The sequence below is a fragment of the Rhinolophus sinicus genome, chromosome 2, assembly GCF_057876585.1.
Source record: "Rhinolophus sinicus isolate RSI-liver-muscle chromosome 2, RSI-T2T, whole genome shotgun sequence".
Taxonomy (NCBI): Eukaryota; Metazoa; Chordata; class Mammalia; order Chiroptera; family Rhinolophidae; genus Rhinolophus; species Rhinolophus sinicus.
This window is the reverse complement of record NC_142502.1, coordinates 113,959,509-113,981,975: the sequence shown is the minus strand read 5'-3', so window position 1 is coordinate 113,981,975 and position 22,467 is coordinate 113,959,509. Positions and strand designations below refer to the sequence as shown.

The 22,467-nt window shown below is 49.8% G+C and overlaps 2 protein-coding genes across 9 annotated transcripts; both read right to left on the bottom strand.

Moving 5' to 3' along the window:
• Positions 1 to 210: 210 nt before the first annotated feature.
• On the bottom strand, positions 211 to 5,050 carry ANKRD23 (ankyrin repeat domain 23). Of its 3 annotated transcripts, none has more exons than XM_074332559.2 (9): positions 4,838 to 5,050; positions 3,712 to 3,858; positions 3,418 to 3,546; positions 2,747 to 2,878; positions 2,403 to 2,501; positions 2,216 to 2,314; positions 1,981 to 2,079; positions 1,797 to 1,895; positions 211 to 1,707 (listed from the first exon to the last, which is right to left on the bottom strand). In XM_074332559.2, exons 1-9 carry the CDS (start codon positions 5,021 to 5,023, stop codon positions 1,615 to 1,617), a joined length of 1,083 nt encoding a protein of 360 aa, XP_074188660.2. In that variant the 5' UTR covers positions 5,024 to 5,050; the 3' UTR covers positions 211 to 1,614. The 3 variants fall into 3 exon arrangements, with proteins under 3 accessions (XP_074188660.2, XP_088652051.1, XP_019572068.1); XM_088795925.1 differs by having other exon boundaries at positions 4,841 to 5,050; XM_019716509.3 differs by having other exon boundaries at positions 4,997 to 5,050.
• Positions 3,743 to 21,274, bottom strand: ANKRD39 (ankyrin repeat domain 39). 6 transcript variants are annotated; one of them, XR_002136235.3, is made up of 5 exons: positions 21,117 to 21,274; positions 17,810 to 17,913; positions 17,235 to 17,438; positions 7,515 to 7,725; positions 3,743 to 3,858 (listed from the first exon to the last, which is right to left on the bottom strand). XR_002136235.3 is itself a non-coding variant. In XM_074332561.2 (5 exons), the coding sequence occupies exons 2-5, from the start codon at positions 18,015 to 18,017 to the stop codon at positions 7,582 to 7,584; spliced, it is 456 nt and encodes a 151-aa protein (XP_074188662.1). In that variant the 5' UTR covers positions 18,018 to 18,100; positions 21,117 to 21,267; the 3' UTR covers positions 6,698 to 7,581. The 6 variants fall into 6 exon arrangements, 4 of the variants coding, with proteins under 4 accessions (XP_074188662.1, XP_088652053.1, XP_019572069.1 ...); XM_074332561.2 differs by lacking the exon at positions 3,743 to 3,858 and adding an exon at positions 18,014 to 18,100 and having other exon boundaries at positions 6,698 to 7,725; positions 21,117 to 21,267; XM_088795927.1 differs by lacking the exons at positions 3,743 to 3,858; positions 21,117 to 21,274 and adding exons at positions 18,014 to 18,100; positions 20,804 to 21,100 and having other exon boundaries at positions 6,698 to 7,725.
• Between the last annotated feature and the right edge of the window lie 1,193 nt (positions 21,275 to 22,467).

The window sequence follows — 22,467 nt, the reverse complement described above, 5'->3', positions numbered from 1 at the left end:
GCAGCTGAGGCTGAGAACCACTGCATTGAACTTGTCCATCAACGAGTAGAGATGCTGCAGTGCATGCGCCAACTGCCCAGCCTGCCTTTCTGCACTCGGGCCTGTCATGCTGTCAGGCCGCATGGACAGGCTTGTGCTTGGCTGCTGAGGAACACAAGGCCTGGGCCTGATGGCCTGGCCCCTCCCAGCCCAGAGCACACGACTAGGCTATGATGGATAACCAACCAGTTTTAATGAACACAAAATATCAATATGTATAAAAAGGTATTTTTGTCAGTCACGTAAGTGTCCCCACTTTCTAGATGGGGAGTCGTCTTCTCCATGGACTAGAATACCTGTTTCTCCTAGGAGCCCCGCGTCTGGGTAAACGCTGGCTGTGTCCCCACAGGGCAGGGGCTGCCCAAGGGAAGGGAAGCTGTGGGGCTCTAGCCAGCTTTTTCACACAGTAAGTTCTGAGAGGCCACCGACGTTAGACTAATAACTGCTGCAGATGGATGGCAGCCCAGGTGCCTTAGTAGGTGAGGAAGACTAAACCATCATGGAGCCCTTCCTCATCCTACGGCTGTTTAGAGCCAAATTCTTTTAAGATTCAGTCTCTGGCATGTAAGGACCCATCCCTGCCAGGAGCACATCTACACCAGCACAACTTGAAGCACAGCGGACGGATCCGTTAGGATCGCCCATGTGGAACCGGGTCCTACACAGACCCCCAATTAGCAGCTGGGGTGGGAGCAAGTGTTCCTCTGCCTGCCCTGCGGGCGGAGCTTGGTGTCCCACCTTGGAGGTGGCATAGCGCAGACCAGCTGCGGGGTCCAGGCAGGAGCTCACACTCCAGTGCCAGGGCGGCGTTAGTGCCAGAGGAAAAATAGGGTCACGGGCCACCTCCCCAAAAGCTGAGTGGGCCACAAGCAACCCCCTGCATCCAGGCACTTTACCCCACAAGGAGAGCCACCAGCTGGTCAGCTAAAGTGGCGGGCGGGCAGGCCTGACCGAAGCCTTCAGACAGTGAGCACAGGGTTCCCTAAGGTACGAGCTCCAGCTCCTCAGCCTTAGGGCTTCTGAGGCAACCAGGGGGTGGCGGGCCTCAGACCTGCTGAGCACCCTCCAGCCCCAACACCAGAGTCCCCAAGACCAAAGTTGCCAGGGGCCGCCCCAGACGCCATCAGGGTTGCTGCTGATAGGAATGGAGTCCATGAGAAACCCCCGCCCCAGGCGTCGGCCAGCTGCAGGATGCCTGGCACCTGTGGCCTGGATGGCAGCTGAGCCACCACCCGACAGGAAACGCCCGTGGGGATGGAGGCTCAGGACTCCCCTGTGCTGCAGCCCGGGCTCCCAGGCATGGCTGCGGCGCCTCATCTGCACCCACCGTGTCCCCTGCTCGCCCTCCCCACCACGGGTCTCTGTGGCAGCCTCCCTAGTTGGCACCCTCACAGGGAGCAGTTGTCCCTGAGACGGAACCAGGCCGGGGCTGGGACTCGGAGCTGCTCCCCAGTCCTGACAGGGCCACTTGGGAGCAATTGGGTCAGGTCAGAACTATAGGCGTGAGGATGGGGGCAGGGGGGGCAGGGGGACCAGGGGACGGAATGGCGGCTGAGTGGCCCTGCAGGGCTGCTGTCATCGGGTGCGAGGATGCCCCACGTGGGCCTGCAGAGCCTCCCGGATGCCTCGCTGCCAGTCTCGTGCCAGCTGCACTGGGGTGACGGAAGCCTGGGGACGAGGGTGCTGGGTCAGTCGTCACCTCGCAAGCGCCCCGGGGGGCCCGCACGCCCACCGTCCTCAGGGCCTGTGGGGCTCACCTGGTTCCGCACGCCCAGCGGGGCTCCATAGAGCAGCAGGACCGTCATGGCTCTGTAGTGGCCGTGCCGCACAGCCTCGTGCAGAGCTGTGTCACCTTCCTGTGGAGAGGGGACATCATGCTCCGGCCCTCCCCAGCCCCAGGAAGGGCCATCCCCACTGGAGCAGCCACAAACAAGCGCCCACCTTGTCCTGTGCATCCATCTGGGCCCCACACGCGATGAGGTGCTCCAGGCACTCACAGTGCCCCGTGCGCACGGCCACGTGCAAGGGGGTGCTCCAGATCTGGGGGTGTGCGGCAGTGCCTGTTGCTCTGCATGGCGAGGCCCACACCCATGCCCACGCCCAAGGGCTGGGACAGTGTCAGCTCCGAGCTGCTCGCTGCCCCCCTGACGGCCCCCACCCCGCAGCGCGCCCTCACCTTGTCCCGGGCGTTGACCTGGGCTCCCTGGTTAAGCAGCTGCTGTAGGATGTCCAGGTGGCCTCCGCGGCAGGCCCAGAACACAGGTGTCCTGTCCAGCTGCAAAACAAAAGCACTGAAGCCCTGACACGCTGTGCGCCGGGCAGGCTGCCTGCCAGGGAGGGGACGGGCCTTCCCCAGTTCTCACCAAGTCGCGAGCGTCCACAGTGGCCCCCGCCTCCAGCAGCTTGTTCACAAGCTGGCTGTGACCTTTCAGACAGGCCCAGTGCAAGGCCGTGCGGCAGAACTGGGAGGTGGAGATGGGGGGGTCAGGTGGAGGGAGCACGGCCACCCTCTAGGGTCCCACCCCTGATCCATTCCCAGAACGGGTGCCCTGAACAGAGCTGCCAGCTGCCCATCACATGGAGGGCCCGCCCCTCCCACCCTCCCAGCTCAGGAAGCGCCGGGACTCGTGGCCCCATCAAACAGAGAAGCGGATCTGCTAGGCCAGGACTAGAGCTGAAGACGGCATCCTGCAGCCACCTGCCCTACCTTGTCATGGGCACTGGGGTCCCCTCCATCTGCCAGGTACTTGTCAATCAGGGCCTCCTGGTTCTCAGCAGCTGCCTTCAGGAACATGTCCAGGCCCACGGGCTCCAGCTGGGCCTGGGGCTGGGGCTGTAGCTGGACAATCAAAGACAAGACCAAAGGGACGCTGTCAGCTTGTACAAATAACAGGTTTTTAAAAACCCACCCCTAGGAGACTCAGGCTGAATAGGCATCAGGGGCCTGTGCCCACCCCCAAGTTCATATGAAGTCCTGACCCCAGAACTTCAGAACATGAGCTGACTTGGAAACTGTCCTTGTAGCTATAACTAGTTGAGGTCATACTGGAGTAGGCTGGTCCTGGATGCGATGGTCCTTATCAAACGGGGACATTTGGAGACAGACATGCACACGGGGAGAGTGCCGTGTGCACACGGAGGCAGTGATGTGTCCATGAGCTAGGACAGGCCTGGACAGAAGGACCCAGCCAGCCAACACCTTCCTCACACGTCCTCCAAGGCCCCGTGCATGGTGCTGGTGGGCAGCCCCAGCAGTCACACACGGGGGTGGGGCGCCAGGATGGGCTGTGTCCAGCTCGTCAGGTGCGGCTGGCAGTGTCCACTCCTCCCCAGGAACTCAAGCCCTGGGTGCGCCCCTACCACCCCGACTGCACCCACCTTAACCACGGGCTCAGGTGCCCTGGGGGGGACTCTGCGTTTCAGTCGTTTTTCTCTTCGTCTTTGAACCAAGTTTTCCAAGTCAGCCAGACTGTCCAGATGAAGTCTGGAACTGGCAAATCTCTCAAGCTGGGGCAGGAAGTGGGCAGAAGACAAAAGACCGTGCGAGCCGTCAGCCCTGGGGCCCGGGGGCAGGCTCTTGCCCTACCCCCCGGCTCTCCCAGGCCCTCACTGCTCAGACCGCAGACCTGCCCATATGGGCCCGGCCACCGCAGGCCGCCCCACACCACTCACTCTCCTCCTCTTCTCCTCTTCCACTTGCTGCCTCTCCCGGGCCACGGCCTCCTGAGGGCCCCGCCTCCAGTCGCTCGGCCAGCCTCCAGGCTCAGAAGCTTCATGTCCACATCCTAACACTTTCCTTTCTTCTCTTTCTCCACTTACCTGTAGGCACAGGACAGGGATCAAGAGGAAAATTAGGAGTCCTTTGAGAACTAGCTATGCAGTAGGGGTCCTGATAAGAGCTGGGTCTGAGGGCTGGCCTGACCCTTCTCAAAGCTTCTCGTGGTCAGCAGCATTGGCACGCTCCCTGCTGGCTCTCACCAGCTGCCGCCTACCCTGTCCTGTCAGCGAGGACACATCTATTTATACTTCTGGACTTGTGTCCAGGCAAGCTCAGGGCACATGACACCTCAGCTTCCCTCAGGGGTTGCTGTCCTCACATTCCTACCAGATCACGCCACACTGCCACCTGACCCCCAGCTCAGGGGCAGAAGATATGCCTCCTGGGTAAAATCCTGAATTCCTGGGTTCAGATCTTGGCTCTTCACGAAGCTGTTTCTTCATCAGTAAATGGGGTTGAACTAGTAGCGCAGGAGCTGTGCCCGGGCAGACGCTCCATTCTGCCCTTCTTCCCGGCCCAGCCCCGGGATGGGACGGCAGGAGCTGGGCGCACTGAGCACTGTGCGTTAGGGGTAGAGAAAGGTTGCAACGACAGGATGGCAGGGTGCTGGGCTTCCAGCCACGGAGTTCCCTGTCAAAGCAACACTGGTGCCCTAACTCTTGTGGCCACAGCCCCTCCTGCAGAGGCTGTACCACGCTGGGGCCAAGCTGGGCACTGTCACATCCCAGGTCCCCTATGCCCCACCTCACCAAAACGCGTCCCAAAGTGTCACTGGTGTCACCATTTCTCTCACTGCCCAGGGAAGTACACAGCACACTTCTGCCTCCCCATCCAAGGCGGCCGGGCCCCTGGCCCATTTCCAGAGCAATGGCTATCCTGGCAGCTGAGCTAAACTGAGACCCAGCTACACTTGCGTCTCTCAAGGTAACAACACTTGCTATACTCCAGGATTTTCATGTCACCATCACCCGACATGTTTCCCACTCAGTTTCCCTCTTACTCCCTAACCCCCCTTCTCACCACCTCACGTGAAAACCAGGCAGAGCAGAGAAAAACTGCATGTTTCTGTTCCAAAAACCCAGTTCTTGGACCACGGAGGAAGCTGCCTGCCCTCCTTGTTGTGCTGATGGCCTGGGGCATGCAGATGATTGCCTGGCCTCCCCCTACCCATGTCCTTACCAGCTGCTGGACACTGATGACGTCCATGGTCCCCCCGCTCTCCACTCCCCCAGTGAGGGGAGCTGAGCTGTCAGCCCTTTTATAGGGGAGCTGTCTCCTGATGGCAGGCAGGGCGGGACAGAGGCTTCCGCCCGGGCCAGATGACTCTGTGGCTCTGTAACACCCCCTAAAATACCAGCACAGGCCTGCGGCCAAGCAGGGAGAGGAGCTGTTCTGAGCTGAGTCAGGTGCATCCTCACACACCCGCCCATCCCCCCACCTGCTCAGGAGTAGTTCCACCCCAGACACGTGTCCTGGGGTACGTGGGCCGGTGGCCCACATTCAGGGAAAAACAGTTCTCACTCTAAGTCCAGGCACCACTCGTACAAATGAGTCAAGCGTGAGCCTCCACCAGTAGGACTGGCTGCCTGAGACCCTGAAAGGAGGCCAGAATCCTACAGGACCTGGGAAGGACAGGCCCGGGAGGCTGCCCTCTGCCTCAGGGACCCTCACAGCACCTGTAGGAGGAAATCAGGCTTCAAGGGATTTCCCAGCTCCCAGCCAGTCTCAAGGCTGCCCCCTCCTCTTGGTGGCTTCCTGCCCAGGGGCCCCTACTGCTCCCTCACCATGCTGAGGGCCAGTATTAAACTACACCAGCACGGGCCAAGGCCAGTCTGTCATCAACCACAGGCCTCGAAGACCTCTCCTCACCCAACACGCAGGGCCCACCAGACATTGTCCTGGACATGGGGCGTGCCCTTCCCCGGGAGGCAAGGTTGACATCCACTTCAGGTCCAAGTGCACATTAACCGCCAGTTCAGTCACAAAGCCAAACTTCCTGGTTGTCCCTAAGATGCCAGTGTGCCCTTCACCTGCTGTGCCTTGAACTCTGCCTTGACCTTTGAAGGGGAATCCGATAGTCAGTAAATAAGGCTCCAGACTCGGAGCCACATGAGCAGAGATGACCAAAACGAGGGGGGTAGCTGAGGTCAAGAACAGCCCAAGGCCCCAAAGGGCTGCCAACGGTCTCAGCCACGGCTGGCTAGCTGGCTGGCTGCGTAAGCCAGTTCTGTGACAGCTTCTTAAAGAAGCTCGGTCCTTACACTTCAGGGTGTTTTCTCGGAGATTTCTTGCCTTTGGTTATGAGGGAGAGTTACATAGACCTGCATGAGGGTGAGCAGACAAGAAAAAGCCTTTAGCTCTGGGCTCCACTGCATCCAAGTCCCTTCTTTCCATATCCCCAGACAGGCTTCCTCTGAAATTCTCAGCGGAAAACCAGCTTCTTCCACATGAAACTAACTGGTATTAACTCTGACTGATTAAAAAAATGGCTCCGTGTAAAAAAATCCAAACACAGCAAATACAGCTCCAAAAGACCCCCTGACTAACTACTGTCCCCAGTGGGCCCTGGGACCACGGGCGCCGATCTGCTACATGCCCTCAGGACTTGGTGCCTGTACATACATGTTTCTATAGGCACTGTGCTGTGGCCACGCTCAGCACGCTTCCTGCGCAAGCGCACACTGGCCACTGCACTGCGCTCCAGGATATGCGCCAGAATGGGGCAGCTTCCCCACAGCAGCACCTGGTGACTCTTCTTTATTTTATATCACACCCCGTCAGTCAGGGCCTCCCAGGGGGCACAACTCGTAACCGCCTCTGGAAATACGCATCTTTGTAGACATGGAGGACTATTTCTGTAGACAGAAGTCAGATTATTGGCCCTGTTCATTTACATTTTAATAGATATCACCGAACTGCCATCTACAGTGGCTTTATCAATTTCCATGAACCGGTATCAACAAAGTTAAGACAAGTGACAGTACGAAAGGGGAAAAATACATATATATATACTCATATATATAAAACATAGGATCAATATCCATAATACATAAACAACTCCCATGAATCAATAAACAGAAAAATCATTTAAATGGACAAAGGGTACAAACAGGAAGTTCCCCTGGAGACAGGTGCTCAACCTCACTCGTCCTCAGCACAACAAGACAAAACCGTAGCACTTTCAAATCTATCCGACTGTCAAAATTACGCTTTACAAACGAGTGCTCATCAGGCTTGGAGGACATGCGATGTGCTGGCAATGTGTCAGGTGCCCTTGCCACTGCTCTCCATATCGGCACCCTTGGAACCTCCACAATGTCTTGGAGGCGGGCCCTGTTATCATCCTTATTTTACAGAAGAGGAAATGGGGACTGCCGGGTAAAGTGACTTACCAAGGTCACTCAGCTAGAAAGCTACTTTTAATTTGTCACATATCCATAGCTTCTTCTAATACTTATAGATTTGTTTTTTAATTTAGATCTTGAAATCTACTCAAAATTTAACTGTGAACATGGGACAAGGTAAGGATATAACTTTATTTCCCAAACGGATAGATATTTCCATGTGGACTCATTTAGAATAGGACCCCCTGCCCAGGCTTCAGCACTTGCAGCCCCACTCAATCTGCTCCCTCACCCCCAGTGGCCAAAATGGGTCTCCAGGCCTCAGTTTCCCACCCTGCAGCACTGATGCTGACCAAGGCAGGGGCCTGATGACCTAGTCTGTGTAGCCTTCATGGCAGCCGGAAACAGAAGAGTGGCGGTTCAGCTGGCCAGCAGGTCGCGCAGGTCACTGTTGCAGGGCAGCAGGTCATATGCTAGTCGTGCCTTCCGGTCCCTGACAGCCTTCAGGGCGGGGCTGTGCTGCAACAGGAGGGAGCAGATGTCCACGTGACCCTTCTCAGCAGCCTGTGGGGAGAGGCCTGAGTCAAAAGCCACGCCCTCACTGGGCCCTGCTCTTTCTTGTTCCACTTCTGCGGATCTCTGAATCCTAAAAAATGGAGATGCTGCTGTCTGAGTAGAGCTCCCGAGTCCTACCAAATCCCAATAACTTGCAGACAGACTGGCAGAGTACACCAGTGCCATTCTGGCAGTTAGCTTGAGTTTTTCTTTCTTGTGTTCTTCGCTCATGGACATTCTGCTTTGTCCAGGCGGCACATTAAAGATGAGAGTAGAATCGCGGTCTCTAAACAAACATTTAGAGCATCTACAGGGTGGTAAGCTTCACGAGCACAGGAGATATCAAACACGGACCCTGCCCCACAGGGACAGACAAAATCGGGCCGAGGTTCCCAGTTCTTCTCCTTTGAGACAGATGTTCCCAGTCCAGATGTCAACTACTAAACTACTTCCTCCAAAAAATAACAGCTAAGAGATTGACACAGATTATCTTACTTCACTTTTACAGTAACCATCAGAGGTAGGAACTATCATTATTCCCACTTTACAAATGAAGAAACTTAGCTGACTTGCCTAAGGCCACAGAGCTATTGTGGCAGCCTGGGGGTTATAAAGTAGGTCTATCTGAACTCTTAACAACTATATGATACCACTGTATTCCCTACTCCTCCCAACAAACTGATGGACTACAGGGGCTTTTGAGAGGTATCAAAATTAATATCAGTAGCAATCGCCATCCCAAATTGGAATCCATATATTTTTAAGCAGGTTCTCTTGAGTGCAGACCCAGGCTCTCAATTCTGTTGCCTCAATATAGGTGGTGGTATGTAGTGAGCAGTTGTGAGATGCATTCCAAGTAATCTTTTGCGAAAAGACAAAAGTGCCAATGTATACAAATAGTTTATTTAAAAAAAAGAGAGGTCTAAGATAGCGGTGGCGTTAGGAAGATGCTGAACTCACGCCCTCTGATGAACACACTGAAACATACACTCATGTAGAGAGCAAGGCCTCCTGAGAACAACCCAGGGCAACTGAGCAGCTTCTGCACAGCAGACAGAAACCGTACAGAGAAGGCTGGGTAACCACAGGAGCCCTCCGGTGTGTTCATCAGAGGGCGTGAGTTCAGCATCTTCCTAACGCCACCGCTATCTTGGACCTCTCTCTCGTTTTTTTAAATAAACTATTTGCATACATTGGCACTTTTGTCTTTTTGCAAAAGATTACTTGGAATGCATCTCACAACTGCTCACTACATACCACCACCTATATTGAGGCATTAGAGGGGCTGGTGAACACCACTGTTTATGTGCCCCTCCACCCCCATGACCTCCAAGGGGAGGCGGGAGCTCCATCCAGGTGCTCTGGCCTACCTGCAAGACCGCCGCAGCGCGCCTAGGGCCCATTTTGGCTCCGAACAAAGGGAGCAAGCAGGACCACCGGGGCGTCAACACACACACTTGGCCTCCCCACCTGGCGCCTCTCCAGCCCAGTAGGCCAGTGCCCTGGGTGCCATAAGCACCCGCCTGGCTCCAACCAGCCTGCCCAAACCACCCAGCACACAGAGCCCACAAAGACCCCGTTTCTACACGAGGCCACTTTATACAGACTGAAAGTGAAGGGATGACAGGATATTGAAAGCAAATAGAAATGAAAAGAAAACTGGGGCAACAATACTCATATCAGACAAAATAGCCTTTAAAATGAAGAATGTAGGGGCCGGCCCAGTGGCTCAGGCGGTTAGAGCTCCATGCTCCTAACTCTGAAGGCTGCTGGTTCGATTCCCACATGGGCCAGTTCAATTCTCAACCACAAGGTTGCCGGTTCAACTCCTCGAGTCCCGCAAGGGATGGTGGGCTCCGCCCCCTGCAACAAAGATTGAACACGGCACCTTGAGCTGAGCTGCCGCTGAGCTCCCGGATGGCTCAGTTGGTTGGAGCGCGTTCTCTCAACCACAAGGTTGCCCGTTCGACTCCCGCAAGGGATGGTGGGCTGTGCCCCCTGCAATAGCAACGGCAACTGGACCTGGAGCTGAGCTGCGCCCTCCACAACTAAGACTGAAAGGACAACAACTTGAAGCTGAACGGCACCCTCTACAACTAAGATTGAAAGGACAACAACTTGACTTGGAAAAAAGTCCTGGAAGTACACACTGTTCCCCAATAAAGTCCTGTTCCCCTTCCGCAATAAAAAATCTTAAAAAAAAAAAAATCTAAAATGAAGAATGTAAAAAGAGACAAAGAAGGACATCACATAGTGATAAAGGGGCCAATCCAAGAAGAGGACCTAACAATCATGCACCCAACATGCATCTATGCACCCAACATAGAAATACCTAAACATATAAAGCAATTATTAATGGACATAAAGGAAGAAATCTACAGTAATACAATAGTAGGGGACTTTAATACCCCTCTCACATCAGTGGATAGGTCATCCTGACATAAAATTAGTAAGGAAATAATGGCCTTAAATGATCCATTATACGAGATTGACTGAATAGACATTTGTAGAACATTTTATCCCAAAACTGCAGAATACTTATTTTTTTCAAGTGCACATGAAACATTCTCCAGGATAGACCACATATTAGGCCACAAAATAAGCCTCAATAAATTCAAGAAGATTAAAATCATAAGAAGAATGTTAACCAAAAATAGCATGAAACTAGCCATCAACTACAAAATGAAAACTGGAAAACACACAAATATGTGGAGACTAAACAACATATTACTAAACAATCAATGGATCAAAAAGAATATCAAACAGGAAACAAAAACTACTTTGAGACAAACGAAAATGAAAACACAAATTTCCAAAATTATGGGTTTCAGCAACAGCAGTTCTAAGAGGCAAGTTTATAGCTATACAGGCCTACCTCAAGAAACAAGAAAAATCCCAAATAAACAATCTAACTTTATATCCAAAGGAACTAGAAAAAGAACAAAACCCTAAATAAATGGAAGGAAATAGTAAAGATCAGAATGGAAATAAACAAAATAGAAATTAAAAAACAATAGAAAACATCAATGAAACTAAGAGCTGGTTCTTCGAAAAGATAACCAAAACTGACAAACCTTTAGCTAAACTCACAAGAAGAGAGACAGCCCAAGTAAATAACATCATAAGGGAAAGAGAAGTTACAACCAACACCACAGAAATACAAAGGATCATTAAACAATACTATGAAATTATATGCCTAAGAACTGGACAACCTAGAAGAAATTGATACATTTCTAGAAGCATACAGCCTTTGAAGGATAAACCAGAAAGAAACAGAAAATCTAAACAGACTGATTACTAGCAATGAAACTGAAGCAGTAATAAAAAAACTCCTGGGGGCAGCCAGATGGCTCAGTTGGTTAGAGCCTGAGCTCTGAACAACAGGGTTACCGGTTCGATTCCCACATGGGCCAGTGAGCTGCGCCCTCCACAACTAAATTGAAGGCAGTGAGCTGCCGCTGAGCTGCCAGAAGGACGGCTGGATGGCTCAGTTGGTTAGAGTGCGAGCTCTCAACAAGGTTGCTGGCTCAATTCCCACATGGGATGGTGGGCTACGCCCCCTGCAACTAAGACTGAAAATGGCAACTGGACTTGGAGCTGAGCTGTGCCCTCCAGAGAAATACACTGTTCTCCAATATTCCCAAATTAAATAATAATAATAATAATAATAATAATAATATAGGGCCGGCCCGGTGGCTCAGGTGGTTGGAGCACTGTGCCCCTAACACCGAGGTCACCAGTTCGATTTCCACATGGGCCAGTGAGCTGCGCCCTCTACAGCTAAGATTGTGAACTACAGCTCTCCCTGGAGCTGGGCTGCCATGAGCAGCCAGATGTTGGCGTGAGATGCTGTGAGCTGCTGTGTGCTGCCAGGAGTGACTGGCAGCCATCGTGAGCGGCCAGCGTGAGCTGCTGTGTGCCACCATGAGTGGCTGGTGGCCAGCGTGAGTGGCCAGCAGCCATCGTGAGCAGCCGACAGCTGGCGAGAGCTGCCGTGGGCTGCTGTGAGCAACTGATCGTCGACTGGCGACTAATCTTGCCTCAGCCCAGGGGAGCGCAAGGCTCATAACACCAGCATGGGCCAGGGAGCTGTGTCCTACACAACTAGGCGGAGAAACAGCGGCTTGAACCTGAGTGCATGGGAGGAGGAAGAAGGGGGGAATATATATATCTCTCTCACTGATTTAAAAACAAAAACACAAAACAAAAAAAACTCCCAACAATCAAATCTAGGACCAAACATTTAAAGAGGAATTAATATCTATCCATCTCAAACTATTCCAAAAAATTGAAGAGTGAGAAATGCTTCCAAACTCATTCTACAAAGCCAGCATTACACTGATACCAAAACCAGACAAATATATTACAAAAGAAAATTACAGGCCAATATTGATTAACATAAATGGTAAAAATTCTTAACAAAATATTAGCAAACCATATTCAACAATACATTAAAAGGATTATATATCATGATCAAGTGGGGTTTATCACAGGCATGCAAGGATAGTTCAACATCCAAAAATCAATCAACACAATCCATTATATCAACAAAATGAAGGATAAAAATCATGATTACCTCAAAAGATGCAAAAAAAGCATTTGACAAAATTCAACATCCTTTGATAAAAACTCTCAACAAAGTGTGTATAGAGGGAACATGCCTCAACATAAAGGCCATATATGACAAACTCACAGCTAATATCATACTCAATGGAGAAAAGCTGAAAGGTTCTCCTCTAAGATCAGAAAGAAGACAAAGATGCCCACTTTCACCATCACTTCTATTCAACATAGTACTGGAAGTCAGACAAAAAAAGGAAATAAAAGGCATCTAAATTGGAAAGGAATAAGTAAAACTCTCATTATTTGCAGATGACATGATACTATATATAGAAAACCCTAAAGACTCCACCAAAAAACTATTAGAATAAATGAATTCAGTAAAGTTGCAGGATACAGAATCAATATACAGAAATCTGTTGCGTTTCTACAGAACAATAATGAACGATCAGAAGGAGAAACTGAGAAAACAATCCCATTGACAATGGCATCAAAAAGCATAAAATACCTAGGAATAAATTTAACCAAAGAGAAGAAAGACCTGTACTCTGAAATCTATAAGACATTGACAAAAGAAACTGAAGAAGACACAAATAAATGGAAGGATATATCCTGCTCATGGACTGGAAAGATTAATATTGTTAAAATAGCCTTACTGTCTAAATAAATCAATATACGGATTCAATGCAATCCCTATTAAAATAGTCATGGCATTTTTCACAAAACTAGAACAACTAATCTTAAAATTTATGTGGAACCAAACATTTCCCCAAATAACCAACGAAGTCTTGAGAAAGAACAAAGTGGGAAGTATCATGCTCCCTGATTTCAAACTATACTACAAAGCTATAGTAATCAAAATAGCATAGTGCTGCCATAAAAACAGACACATAGATGAATAGAACAGAATAGAGCCCAGAATAAACCCATGCCTATATGGTCAATTAATCTGCAACAAAGGAGGTAAGAATATACAATGGGGTAAAAGTCTCTTCAAAAATGGGGAGATACACGCAAAAAATGAAAGCACACCACTTTCTTACACCATACACAAAAGTAAACTCAAAATGGATTCAAGACTTAAATGTAAGACCTGAAACCATAAAAATTCTGGAAGAAAACATAGGCAGTAAACCCTTTGACATTGGTCTTAGCAATATCTTTTTGGATATGTCTTCTTAGGCAAAGGCAACAAAAGCAAAAATAAACAAATGGGATTACATCAAACTAAAAAGTTTTTGCACAGCAAAGGAAACCATCAACCGAATGGGAGAAGATATTTGCCAATGATACATCTGATAAGGGGTTAATATCCAAAATATATGAAGAACTCATACAACTTAACATCAATAAAACAATCCAAGTAGAAAATGAGCAGAGGACCTGAACAGACATTTCTCCAAAGAGGACATACAGATGGCCAACAGACATATGAAAAGATGTTCAATGTCACTAATCTCCAGGGAAATGCAAATCAAGATGACAATGAGATATTGCCTCACACCTCTCAGAACAGCTATCATAAAAAAACCAACCAAAACAAATGTTGGTGGGGATGTGGAGAAAAGGGAACCCTCATGCACTGTTGGTGGGATTGCAAATTGGTACAGCCGCTATGAAAACAGTATGGAAGTTTCTCACAAAATTAAAAACAGGACTACTATATGACCTAGCAATTCCACTTCTGGGTATTTAGCTGAAGAAAACAAAAACAGTTAAGTTGAAAAGATTCCACGCCCCCCCCCCCCCGCCCCTGTTCATTGCAGCATTATTTACAATAGCCAAGCTATGGAGGCAACCCAAGTGCCCATCAATAGATGACTGGATAAAAAAGTGGTACAGATAGACAATGGAATATTACTTGGCCATAAAAAAGAATGAAAGAATGAAATCTTGCCATCTGCAACAACATGGATGGACCTAAACAGTATTATGCTGAATGAAATAAATCAGTCAGAGAAAGAGAAATACCATATGATTTCACTTATATGTTGATATAGAAAACAAAATAAATGAACAAACCAAACAGAAACAAACTCATAGAGAATAAATTGATGGTTACCAGGTAGGAGGGGAGTTAGGGAGATGGGTGAAAAAGGTGAAGAGATTAAGAAGTACAAATTACCAGTTATAAAAACAGCCACAGGGATGTAAAGTAAAGCACAGGGAATATAGTCAATAATATGGTAATAACTATGTATAGTGCTAGGCCGCACTTTACAAGTTATATAAATGTCTAACCACTATGTTGTATACCTGAAACCAACATAATATTGGAGGTCAACTGTAATAGAAAAAGTTTCACAAATTTAAAAGAAAGAAAATACTGCATGCCATCCAGATGCTGGGTATATCCATGCCAGTGTCCTACCTGTAAACATCCACCATGTGATTTACGACAGTAAAACGTCTGAGCAGCACCAGTTCAGACCATTAAGAAATAAGCAACCTGGGGTGGCCAATTAGCTCAGTTGGTTAGAGTGTGGTGCTGATAACACAAAGGTTACCGATTTGATCCCCACATGGGCCACTGTGAGCTGCGCCCTCCAAAAAGGAAGGAAGGAAGGAAGGAAGGAGGGAGGGAGGGAGGGAGGGAGGGAGGGAGGGGAGGGAGGGAGGGGAGGGAGGGAGGGAGGGAGGGAGGGAGGGAGGGAGGGAGGGAGGAAGGAAGGGGAAGCAACCTGCCTCTCCAACTGTCAAGGCCCTTCAAACAAAATAAAACACAACATCTAGCTGTTCACTCAGCACATACTCCCTGAGCACCTGTGCCTGGTGCTGGGGCTGTAACAGTAAACAAGGTCAAGTCCTTGTTGTCTCTCAGGAGAGACAGGCTCCAACAGGGAATTTCAAGGTGGAGAAGAGTTAGGGAAAGTCAAGTGCAGGGTGCTCTAGGGCATCCAGTTGGGTGAGCGCCTTGTGTCAGAGGAACAGGTCTCTGGGATCCTGTTGTAGAAGCTGTCGAAGCTGAGATCTAGAAGGAAGGATGGAAACAGCCAGGTGAAAAACAGGAGAGGAGAGGCATCCCGGGGGATGAGCTTGATTTATATGGCCCTGGAGTGTCAGAACAGCAGCGTCAGGAGACTGAAAAAGACTAGCAGGGCCTGCGTGGAAGGGAGAAGGGGACGAGAGCTCTAAATAACTGGAGGAGGGAAATGCTTACGTCTTCTCTTGAAGTACACACAGGTATATGTTACTTCAGGAAACTTTGGACAATGAAATATTTATACGTCTGGCTTCCTCAGACTAACGCTGGTCCTTGAAATGGCCTTCGCCCCACTTTTTAATTGTGGTAAGAACAAATACAGCAAGATCTACTTGGTAACAGTGTTAGAGTGAACCACACAGTATTTATCACACAAGCACAGTGTTGTACAGAATTCCCCAACGGAACCATTTGCACAACTAAAACTTACACCGGTTGACCAGCAACAACCCATCTCCCCCCACCACCCCTGGCAATGCCATTCTACTCTCTACTTCTGTGTCTGACTATTTTATGGATATGCTTCATTTCAGAGGGATCATGTGGTGTAAAACAAAAAAACTGTTACATCTCTTTAAAATGTATCTACTAGTGTCTAAATACCGTTACACAGTGTTACAACCCACTTCTATCACCCATTTAAGAAAAAAGAATAACATGTATTATTTCACAGTTGATTGTAAAAACAATAAAACTAAAACAAGAACTTTATCTCTGTTGCGAGTATCAAGGCTGCTGCACCCACCCAAGCACCTTTCTGTCGCATCACACTGCTGGAGTACAGGTTGCTTGTTGTGGATTTGTCAGCCCTCAGGTCTCCCTGTTCCCAGCAGGGCCAGGGGAGTAGAGCGCATGGAGTCGGAACACTGACTGCTGTCAAGCTTTCCTTCTCCTGGAAATAACGCTCCTCAGTGTGTCTCATCCTCTGTGGCCGAGAACTAGCCACGTGGCCAGGCTCTACGCTAGAGGCATGGGATGTAGTCTGGACTGGACAGCCACTCATGAGAGACATGCCCCGAATGAGACTGGGACCACGACGTTGTACACCTGAAACTAGTCTACTACTGTATGTCAACTGTAACGTAAAATAAATTTTTAAAAAGAGCAAGCACGGATTTTGAGTGGATAGCAAAAAGTGTCAGCCCTGGGTTCTGTTGCTAAGTTAGGCAGACAACCACTTAAATATTTCTGTTTTAATATTCATATCCAGAATTGTGTTTCACAGGCTAGGATTTGAGAATATCCTTTGTGTTACTGGCTGTTTAAGTAAGTAAAGAGAATACATAAATAAATTGAAGAGGCAGGCAGGGGCTAATCGCAGGCTGCTGAACTAGCCGAAGGACTTGGTAAAGCTTCTGAAAGAGTAAGTTCTGGCACAATCAGAACTCTTGCCCAAGCAGGGGCAAGAGAGGAATGATCTACATAAACCACTTCTCAGAGATGCAGAGAAAGTGGGTAAAAGTGGGTGACTTAAGGGAGAGACCTAGAAGACTGAGGGCACTAATTCTAAAATAATTAAAAAAAAAAAAAAAAAAAAAAAGACTGAGTGATGAGGGGTTGGGGTAGAAGGGAAACTCATTTTCACGGTATACAGTCTTGTACTATTCAAACTGGTTACCAGTGCACGTATTTTTAGTCGGAAAGTGCAAGGAAATGAGTGCTCTGGCAGCAGTATGGAGAGCGGACTACAGGCACAGGCAAGGGGCAGAAAACAATGGTGTGGAGAAGCATTCCTGACATGTTGCTAAGGGAAAGAGAAAAACGATGCTGCATTGAATTTCAATTTACATGCACAGGAAAAATGCTAGAAAATTACACATTAATCCTAAAGTGATGAAAGGTGAGCACTGAGATTACAAATCGTTTTCCTTTTCTACTTTATGCTTTTCCACTTTGCCCATGTTTCCTACAGTGAACATGTTATAACTTTTATAATGACAAAAAACAAGTTTTTGAAGGGGGAGAGGGGGCATACCTTATGTAGACTGGTCATGCCATCGTCATCTACCAGCCTAGGGTTGGACCCATGTGACAGCAGAAGCCGTGCAATCTCAGTGTGCCCACAGTAGCTGGCCCGGTGCAGGGCAGTGGCACCCCCATGTGTCTGGGCGTCACACTTGGCCCCACTTTCCAGCAGGAACTGGCATACAGCGTAATGCCCATTGCGGCTGGCGTAGTGCTGCAGGGAACAGAGACCGAAGTCACACAGCAGAAGCTGGCAGGCAGCGGGTGGGGAGTGGAGAGAGGATGGACCCCAGAGCGAGAGGCCGGTGCCCTCCAGGGGCCACCTCCATCAGCTGTGGGACCTGGGCAAGCGCCTTCATTTCTAGCATCAGTTTCCTCAATTATTTCTTCCTCACAGGATTGTTATGAAAATGGAATTCAGTAATTGATATAAAGCTCTCACATTGATTTAAAACACCAAGGTTCAGATGACACTTAAACAGAAACCTGCTGGGAGAGAAGAAAGAGAGGGAGAAGACAAAGGTAACCCTCAATCCCCCTCAGACAGCAGGGTCCCCGAGCCCACCTGAGCTCTCCCCAGCTCACCAGAGCTGTGTAGCCGGCCGAGTCGGGCTGACTAGGATCCGTCGCCTTCTGGATTAAATACTTCACTCGGCCCAGGTCTCCATTCAGGGCTGCTGACCAGATTCCTGCGCAAAGACAACCAAAGTATTTGATGACGATAGCGATGACACTAACCGACTGCAGACTTTAAGTCTTTGCTTTACCACTTGACCTCCATTTTCTTACCCATAAAGTGGGGAATTCCTTCATTCAACAAATATTAACGGCGCACCTCCTCTGTGCCCAGGATTGCCCTAGGTGCTGGTGAAACACCTGTGAACCAGAAACGGGGCTTGTCTGACCAGGGCAGGAGGATGGGGCAGACACAGAAATCCCTTCTTCCCACTGCAAACACACATAGTAGGTAATGTTTAAAATGTTTGAATGTATGGGGCGGACGGGTGGCTCAGTCGGTTAGAGCACGAGCTCTGGACAGCAGGGCTGCTGGTTCAATTCCCACAAGGGCCAGCGAGCTGCGCCCTCCGCAACTAGAATGAAGTAAATGAGCTGCTGCTCAGCTCCCGGGTGGCCAGATGGCTCAGTTGGTTGGAGCACGGACTCTCAACCACAAGGTTGCAGGTTCTACTGCTCGACTCCCGCAAGGGATGGTGGGCTGCACCCCCTGCAACTAACAACGGCAACTGGACCTGGAGCTGAGCTGCACCCTCCACACCTAAGACTGAAAGGACAACAACTTGAAGCTGAATGGCACCCTCCACAACTAAGACTGAAAGGACAACAACTTGATTTGGAAAAAGTCCTGGAAGTACACATTGTTCCCCAATAAAGTCCTGTTCCCCTTCCCCCCCAATATATATATATATATATTTTAAAAAATAAATAAAATGTTTGAATGTATAGTCAAATCAAATTCAAAAGCAAGCAAAGGCCATTGCCAGGTGCCTGACAAAGTGAAAACCACAGCCCAGTGGTGAGCGGACACTGAGTCTGTAGGATGAGGAGTCCTTGGAGATGGACACACACCTCAGGGGCTTTGGCTCCAACGTCTGAGCAGGGTCTGGAGCAAAGGCTGCAGGCCATGTGTGTGGGAAGGAACTAGACAGAGCAAGGCTATGTGCACAAAGCTGGGAGGTGCCATATCCTGGATGAACCGGGACGGGAAAATTGCCACTCTCCTGGCCTGAGTAGCAGCAGGGAGCAAGCCACCATGCCCAAGAACTTCACTCAGCAAATATGTACTGAATACTTACTCTGCATCTGGCACTGTTCTGGGCACTAAGGGTCAGCAGAGAATAAAAGACCTGTCCCCCCCAAAAAAAAAATTTAGTCTTATGGAGCTTAACATTCTAATTAAAGAAGACAGACAAGGAAATATATATATGAAATAAGTTAGGTGGTGCTAAGTGCTATGAAGAAAAATTAAGCAGAGGGGGGTATAGGCAGTGGTCTGGGATGGCATCTCTGATAAGGTGATATTTCAACAGAAACCTAAAGAAAATGAGGAACAGCAGCGCCATTTGACTAGGTGTAAGAAGACAACAAAGGCAGAAGAAACTGAAAAAAATCAGATGCCAGGACCTAGGCAACTTGGAGGTGTGGGACCCATATCTACCTGCATTACCCTCAGGGAGCAAACCCCCAAGCTAAGAATCTGTCATAAAAGCTGACCCAGACAATTGAACGCAGTAAGGGCCAGGCAGAGGCAACTTTTAAACATGCCCTATAAGGATGCCTCTACAGGCCAGCAAAGGCATGTGTGAGAACTTCTTTAAAAAGAGGAGCACGCTGTTGAGCTCAAAGAAGTTGCAAACCCACTGCCAGCAAAACAAATGGGAAAATGCATGCTTCAAAAATTAACCGTAATAGTGCAATCTAAGGCTTTAAAATATTTAATGTGTTCACAGAGATGAAGGAATAGAATCCACAAATCAATAGAATATTAGGAGGAGGGAAAAGAACAGGCAGATCTATAACAAAGTCAATACATTAAAAAGTAGAATCACTGAAATAAAACAATAGATGGTTCAACAGTACTGCAGACCCAAATGAAGAGAGAAATAATGACCTGGAAATCACCCAAATACAGAATGGTAAAAAGAAAAATACTTAAAGAGAGGTAAATAAACATGGAAAAAGACAGAATGTACCAAAATATGTCTAACAGAGGTTTCAAAAACAAAAAATGAGAAACTGAATAGAATGGGACAATGTTTGAAGAGATTACACCTGTGAATTATCCTTAAATAAAGACAACAATGAGTTCTCAGAAGAAAGACCATATTAAATCCCAAGAAGGATTAATAAAAACAAATCCAGCATGGTGAAATGACCAAACATCAAGAATAAAGACAACATGTAAGTCATCAAAAAGAAAAGATTATCACCCACAAAAGTATTATAGTGAGAGAGAATGTGTGTGTGGTGGGGAAACATGCTTACTGAAAAAACCATTAAAGGATATACTTCAGGACAAAGAACCCAGAAAGAAGATATGAAGGGGGAAAAAGTCCACACAACAGATAAGGATCTTTCCTATGTGTTCCAAACAGATAATAAATGAGCAAGCAAACACAACACAAGCACACCTCATTTTACTGTGCTTTGGCACCTCCCAGATGTTGCTTTATTTTACAAACTGAAGGCAAGACCCTCCACCAGCAAAAAGATTATGACTGGCTTTACTGAGACATCCCCTTTTTTCCGTGGTCTGGGACCGAACCGCAGTTATCTCCTAGGTGTGCCTGTAATATCAGATTGTAAAAACTGCTCTGATGAAAGCCAGGTGATCACAGTCACCTGGAGGTGATGGGGCCCTGTTTTGCATTGGTGAGAGTTTCTGGTGCACCGTCACCCCTGGTCAATACTTACCAGAGGCCTGTAGCACCCTCCCAGTTCTAACAATCTCAAAATGTCTCTAGACGTCGCCAAAGACTCTTAAGTAGCATAACTGCTAGTGAGACCCTTCAGGGGCAATGGGAGAGGTGGAGGGAAGAAGGCAGGTGTGAGAAGTGTTACCTCTGCGGCCCCACGGGGAGACCATCAGGCCCTCGACACTGGCCGCATCTGTTCTATATCTAGAGCACACGACCCGACACAGCGGCTCGGAAACGTTCGTTTCCCGCAGCTCTATCCCCTGGGAGGGCGCAGATCCCAGGCCGCCCCTCTCGGACACCCTCGAGGGCCGGAGTCCCCGCGTCGCACCGTGGAGCAGCTGGCCCCGCTTCCCTCCCTGCGCGCCAATAGGCGTTTCAGGGGCCGAGCTCGTGTCGGGCCGGGGCGGGCTCTCGGTGACCCAGGGCGACTGCACCCGGCTCCGTGTCCGCCTCACCCCTCTCGAAGTCCATCTCGTCCAGCGTCTGTCGCGCGCCAGGCGTCGCACCAGAGTGGGCGCAGCAGGGCCCATCAACGCTGGGCCGGGGACCCGCCATGCCGGCCTCAGCTCCACCCAGCCGTTGGGCGCGCACGCGCGCGCGCGCGGTCACCGGACCTGACCAGTCGGCGTCCGCGGCCCCGCCAGGCCGGCCAATCAGGCGCCCGGGCTCTCGCTCGGGAACCAATCGGACGGCGGGGCGGGACTCGGGATTGCGCGCCCCGCCCGAGGTGGCCGTGCTGGGGCGCCTCCAGCCTCAGCTGGGGCTGCAGCGTTGCGCAGTCCTAGACTGGACAACCTGGAGATCGCCCGGGCCTCGGAGGCAAGTGGTGCTCGCCCGAACCCGCCCTCCATGGTGTCCTTGTTCCCTGGTTCCCCGGGTCCTTCACCCCCCTCCCGCATCACCGCGGGCCCCGGAAAACGGCTTACCTTCACCTTGCGACACCCTCCCTCCTCACGCCCCTCCGGCCTATTTGTTGAAAACCCAGGGAAGGCAGGTGCCAAGGAGCAACTGTAAGCCCCCAAAGCAGGGACAGGGCCTTGGGTTGTGCCGACACTCTCACCCCACCGTGGTGCGCGCCTGCTTTATTGAATCAATGTACATAGATCAAAAGCGTCCCGGGCTGATGCCTGACCATGCAGACCCCAGTGCTTCCCTACAGCCGCAAGACGCCTGGGGCTGCAGCCTGTTCCTGGCTGGTCCCCACACCAGTCATGTGTACAGGACACTTCACTTTCACTGCTTTTATCTGTGGGCATGAATTACAGAGTCCAGGCTGGGCCCTTTTTTATTCTTTTCTTTTTTTTTTGGGGGGGGGGGAATATTGGGGAACTGTGTTTTTCCAGGGCCCATCAGCTCCAAGTCAAATTGTTGTCCTTCAATCTAGTTGTGGAGGGCGCAGCTCACTGGCCTATGTGGGAATCGAATGCCGGCAACCCTGTTGTTAAGAGCTCAGGCTCTAACCAACTGAGCCATCTGGCCACCCCCTGGGCCATTTTTCTTAAAACTATCTGAGCCCTGTACCTCTCCTCCCATTAGACACTGGCTTGGTGCATGCTGGGTGGCCCTGGGGAAAGTTCCATGTCCCTGTAGCTGAAGCACTCAAGACTGACATTACTGGAGGGTAGAAGGTTGATCTTCCTCCTAACTTATAATAGTTGGAAGCCCCGGCCTCACATCCAGTCCACAACCTTAAGCTGCCTCCAGGAAGTTCCTTCCACCCTCACTCCCACTTCTTCCCAGAGTTCTGGGAAGCCAGTTCCTCTATGGCTTTGACTCCCAATGCCCCCCCAGCCCTTTGGCCAGTAG

What these genes read in the sequence shown, in the direction of transcription:
- ANKRD23 (XM_074332559.2), bottom strand. Translation starts at nt 5,023, where the DNA reads ATGGACGTCATCAGTGTCCAGCAGCTGGTAAGGACATGGGTAGGGGGA. An exon ending in AAGAGGAGAAGAGGAGGAGA is followed by an intron (nt 3,547 to 3,711) that starts GTGAGTGGTGTG and finishes TTCCTGCCCCAG; the next exon opens with CTTGAGAGATTTGCCAGTTC. An exon ending in CGCTGGGCGTGCGGAACCAG is followed by an intron (nt 1,708 to 1,796) that starts GTGAGCCCCACA and finishes CCTCGTCCCCAG; the next exon opens with GCTTCCGTCACCCCAGTGCA.
- ANKRD39 (XM_019716510.3), bottom strand. Translation starts at nt 21,216, where the DNA reads ATGGCGGGTCCCCGGCCCAGCGTTGATGGGCCCTGCTGCGCCCACTCT. An exon ending in CGAGATGGACTTCGAGAGGG is followed by an intron (nt 17,914 to 21,116) that starts GTGAGGCGGACA and finishes GTCTTTGCGCAG; the next exon opens with GAATCTGGTCAGCAGCCCTG. An exon ending in CGGCCGGCTACACAGCTCTG is followed by an intron (nt 17,439 to 17,809) that starts GTGAGCTGGGGA and finishes TGTTCCCTGCAG; the next exon opens with CACTACGCCAGCCGCAATGG.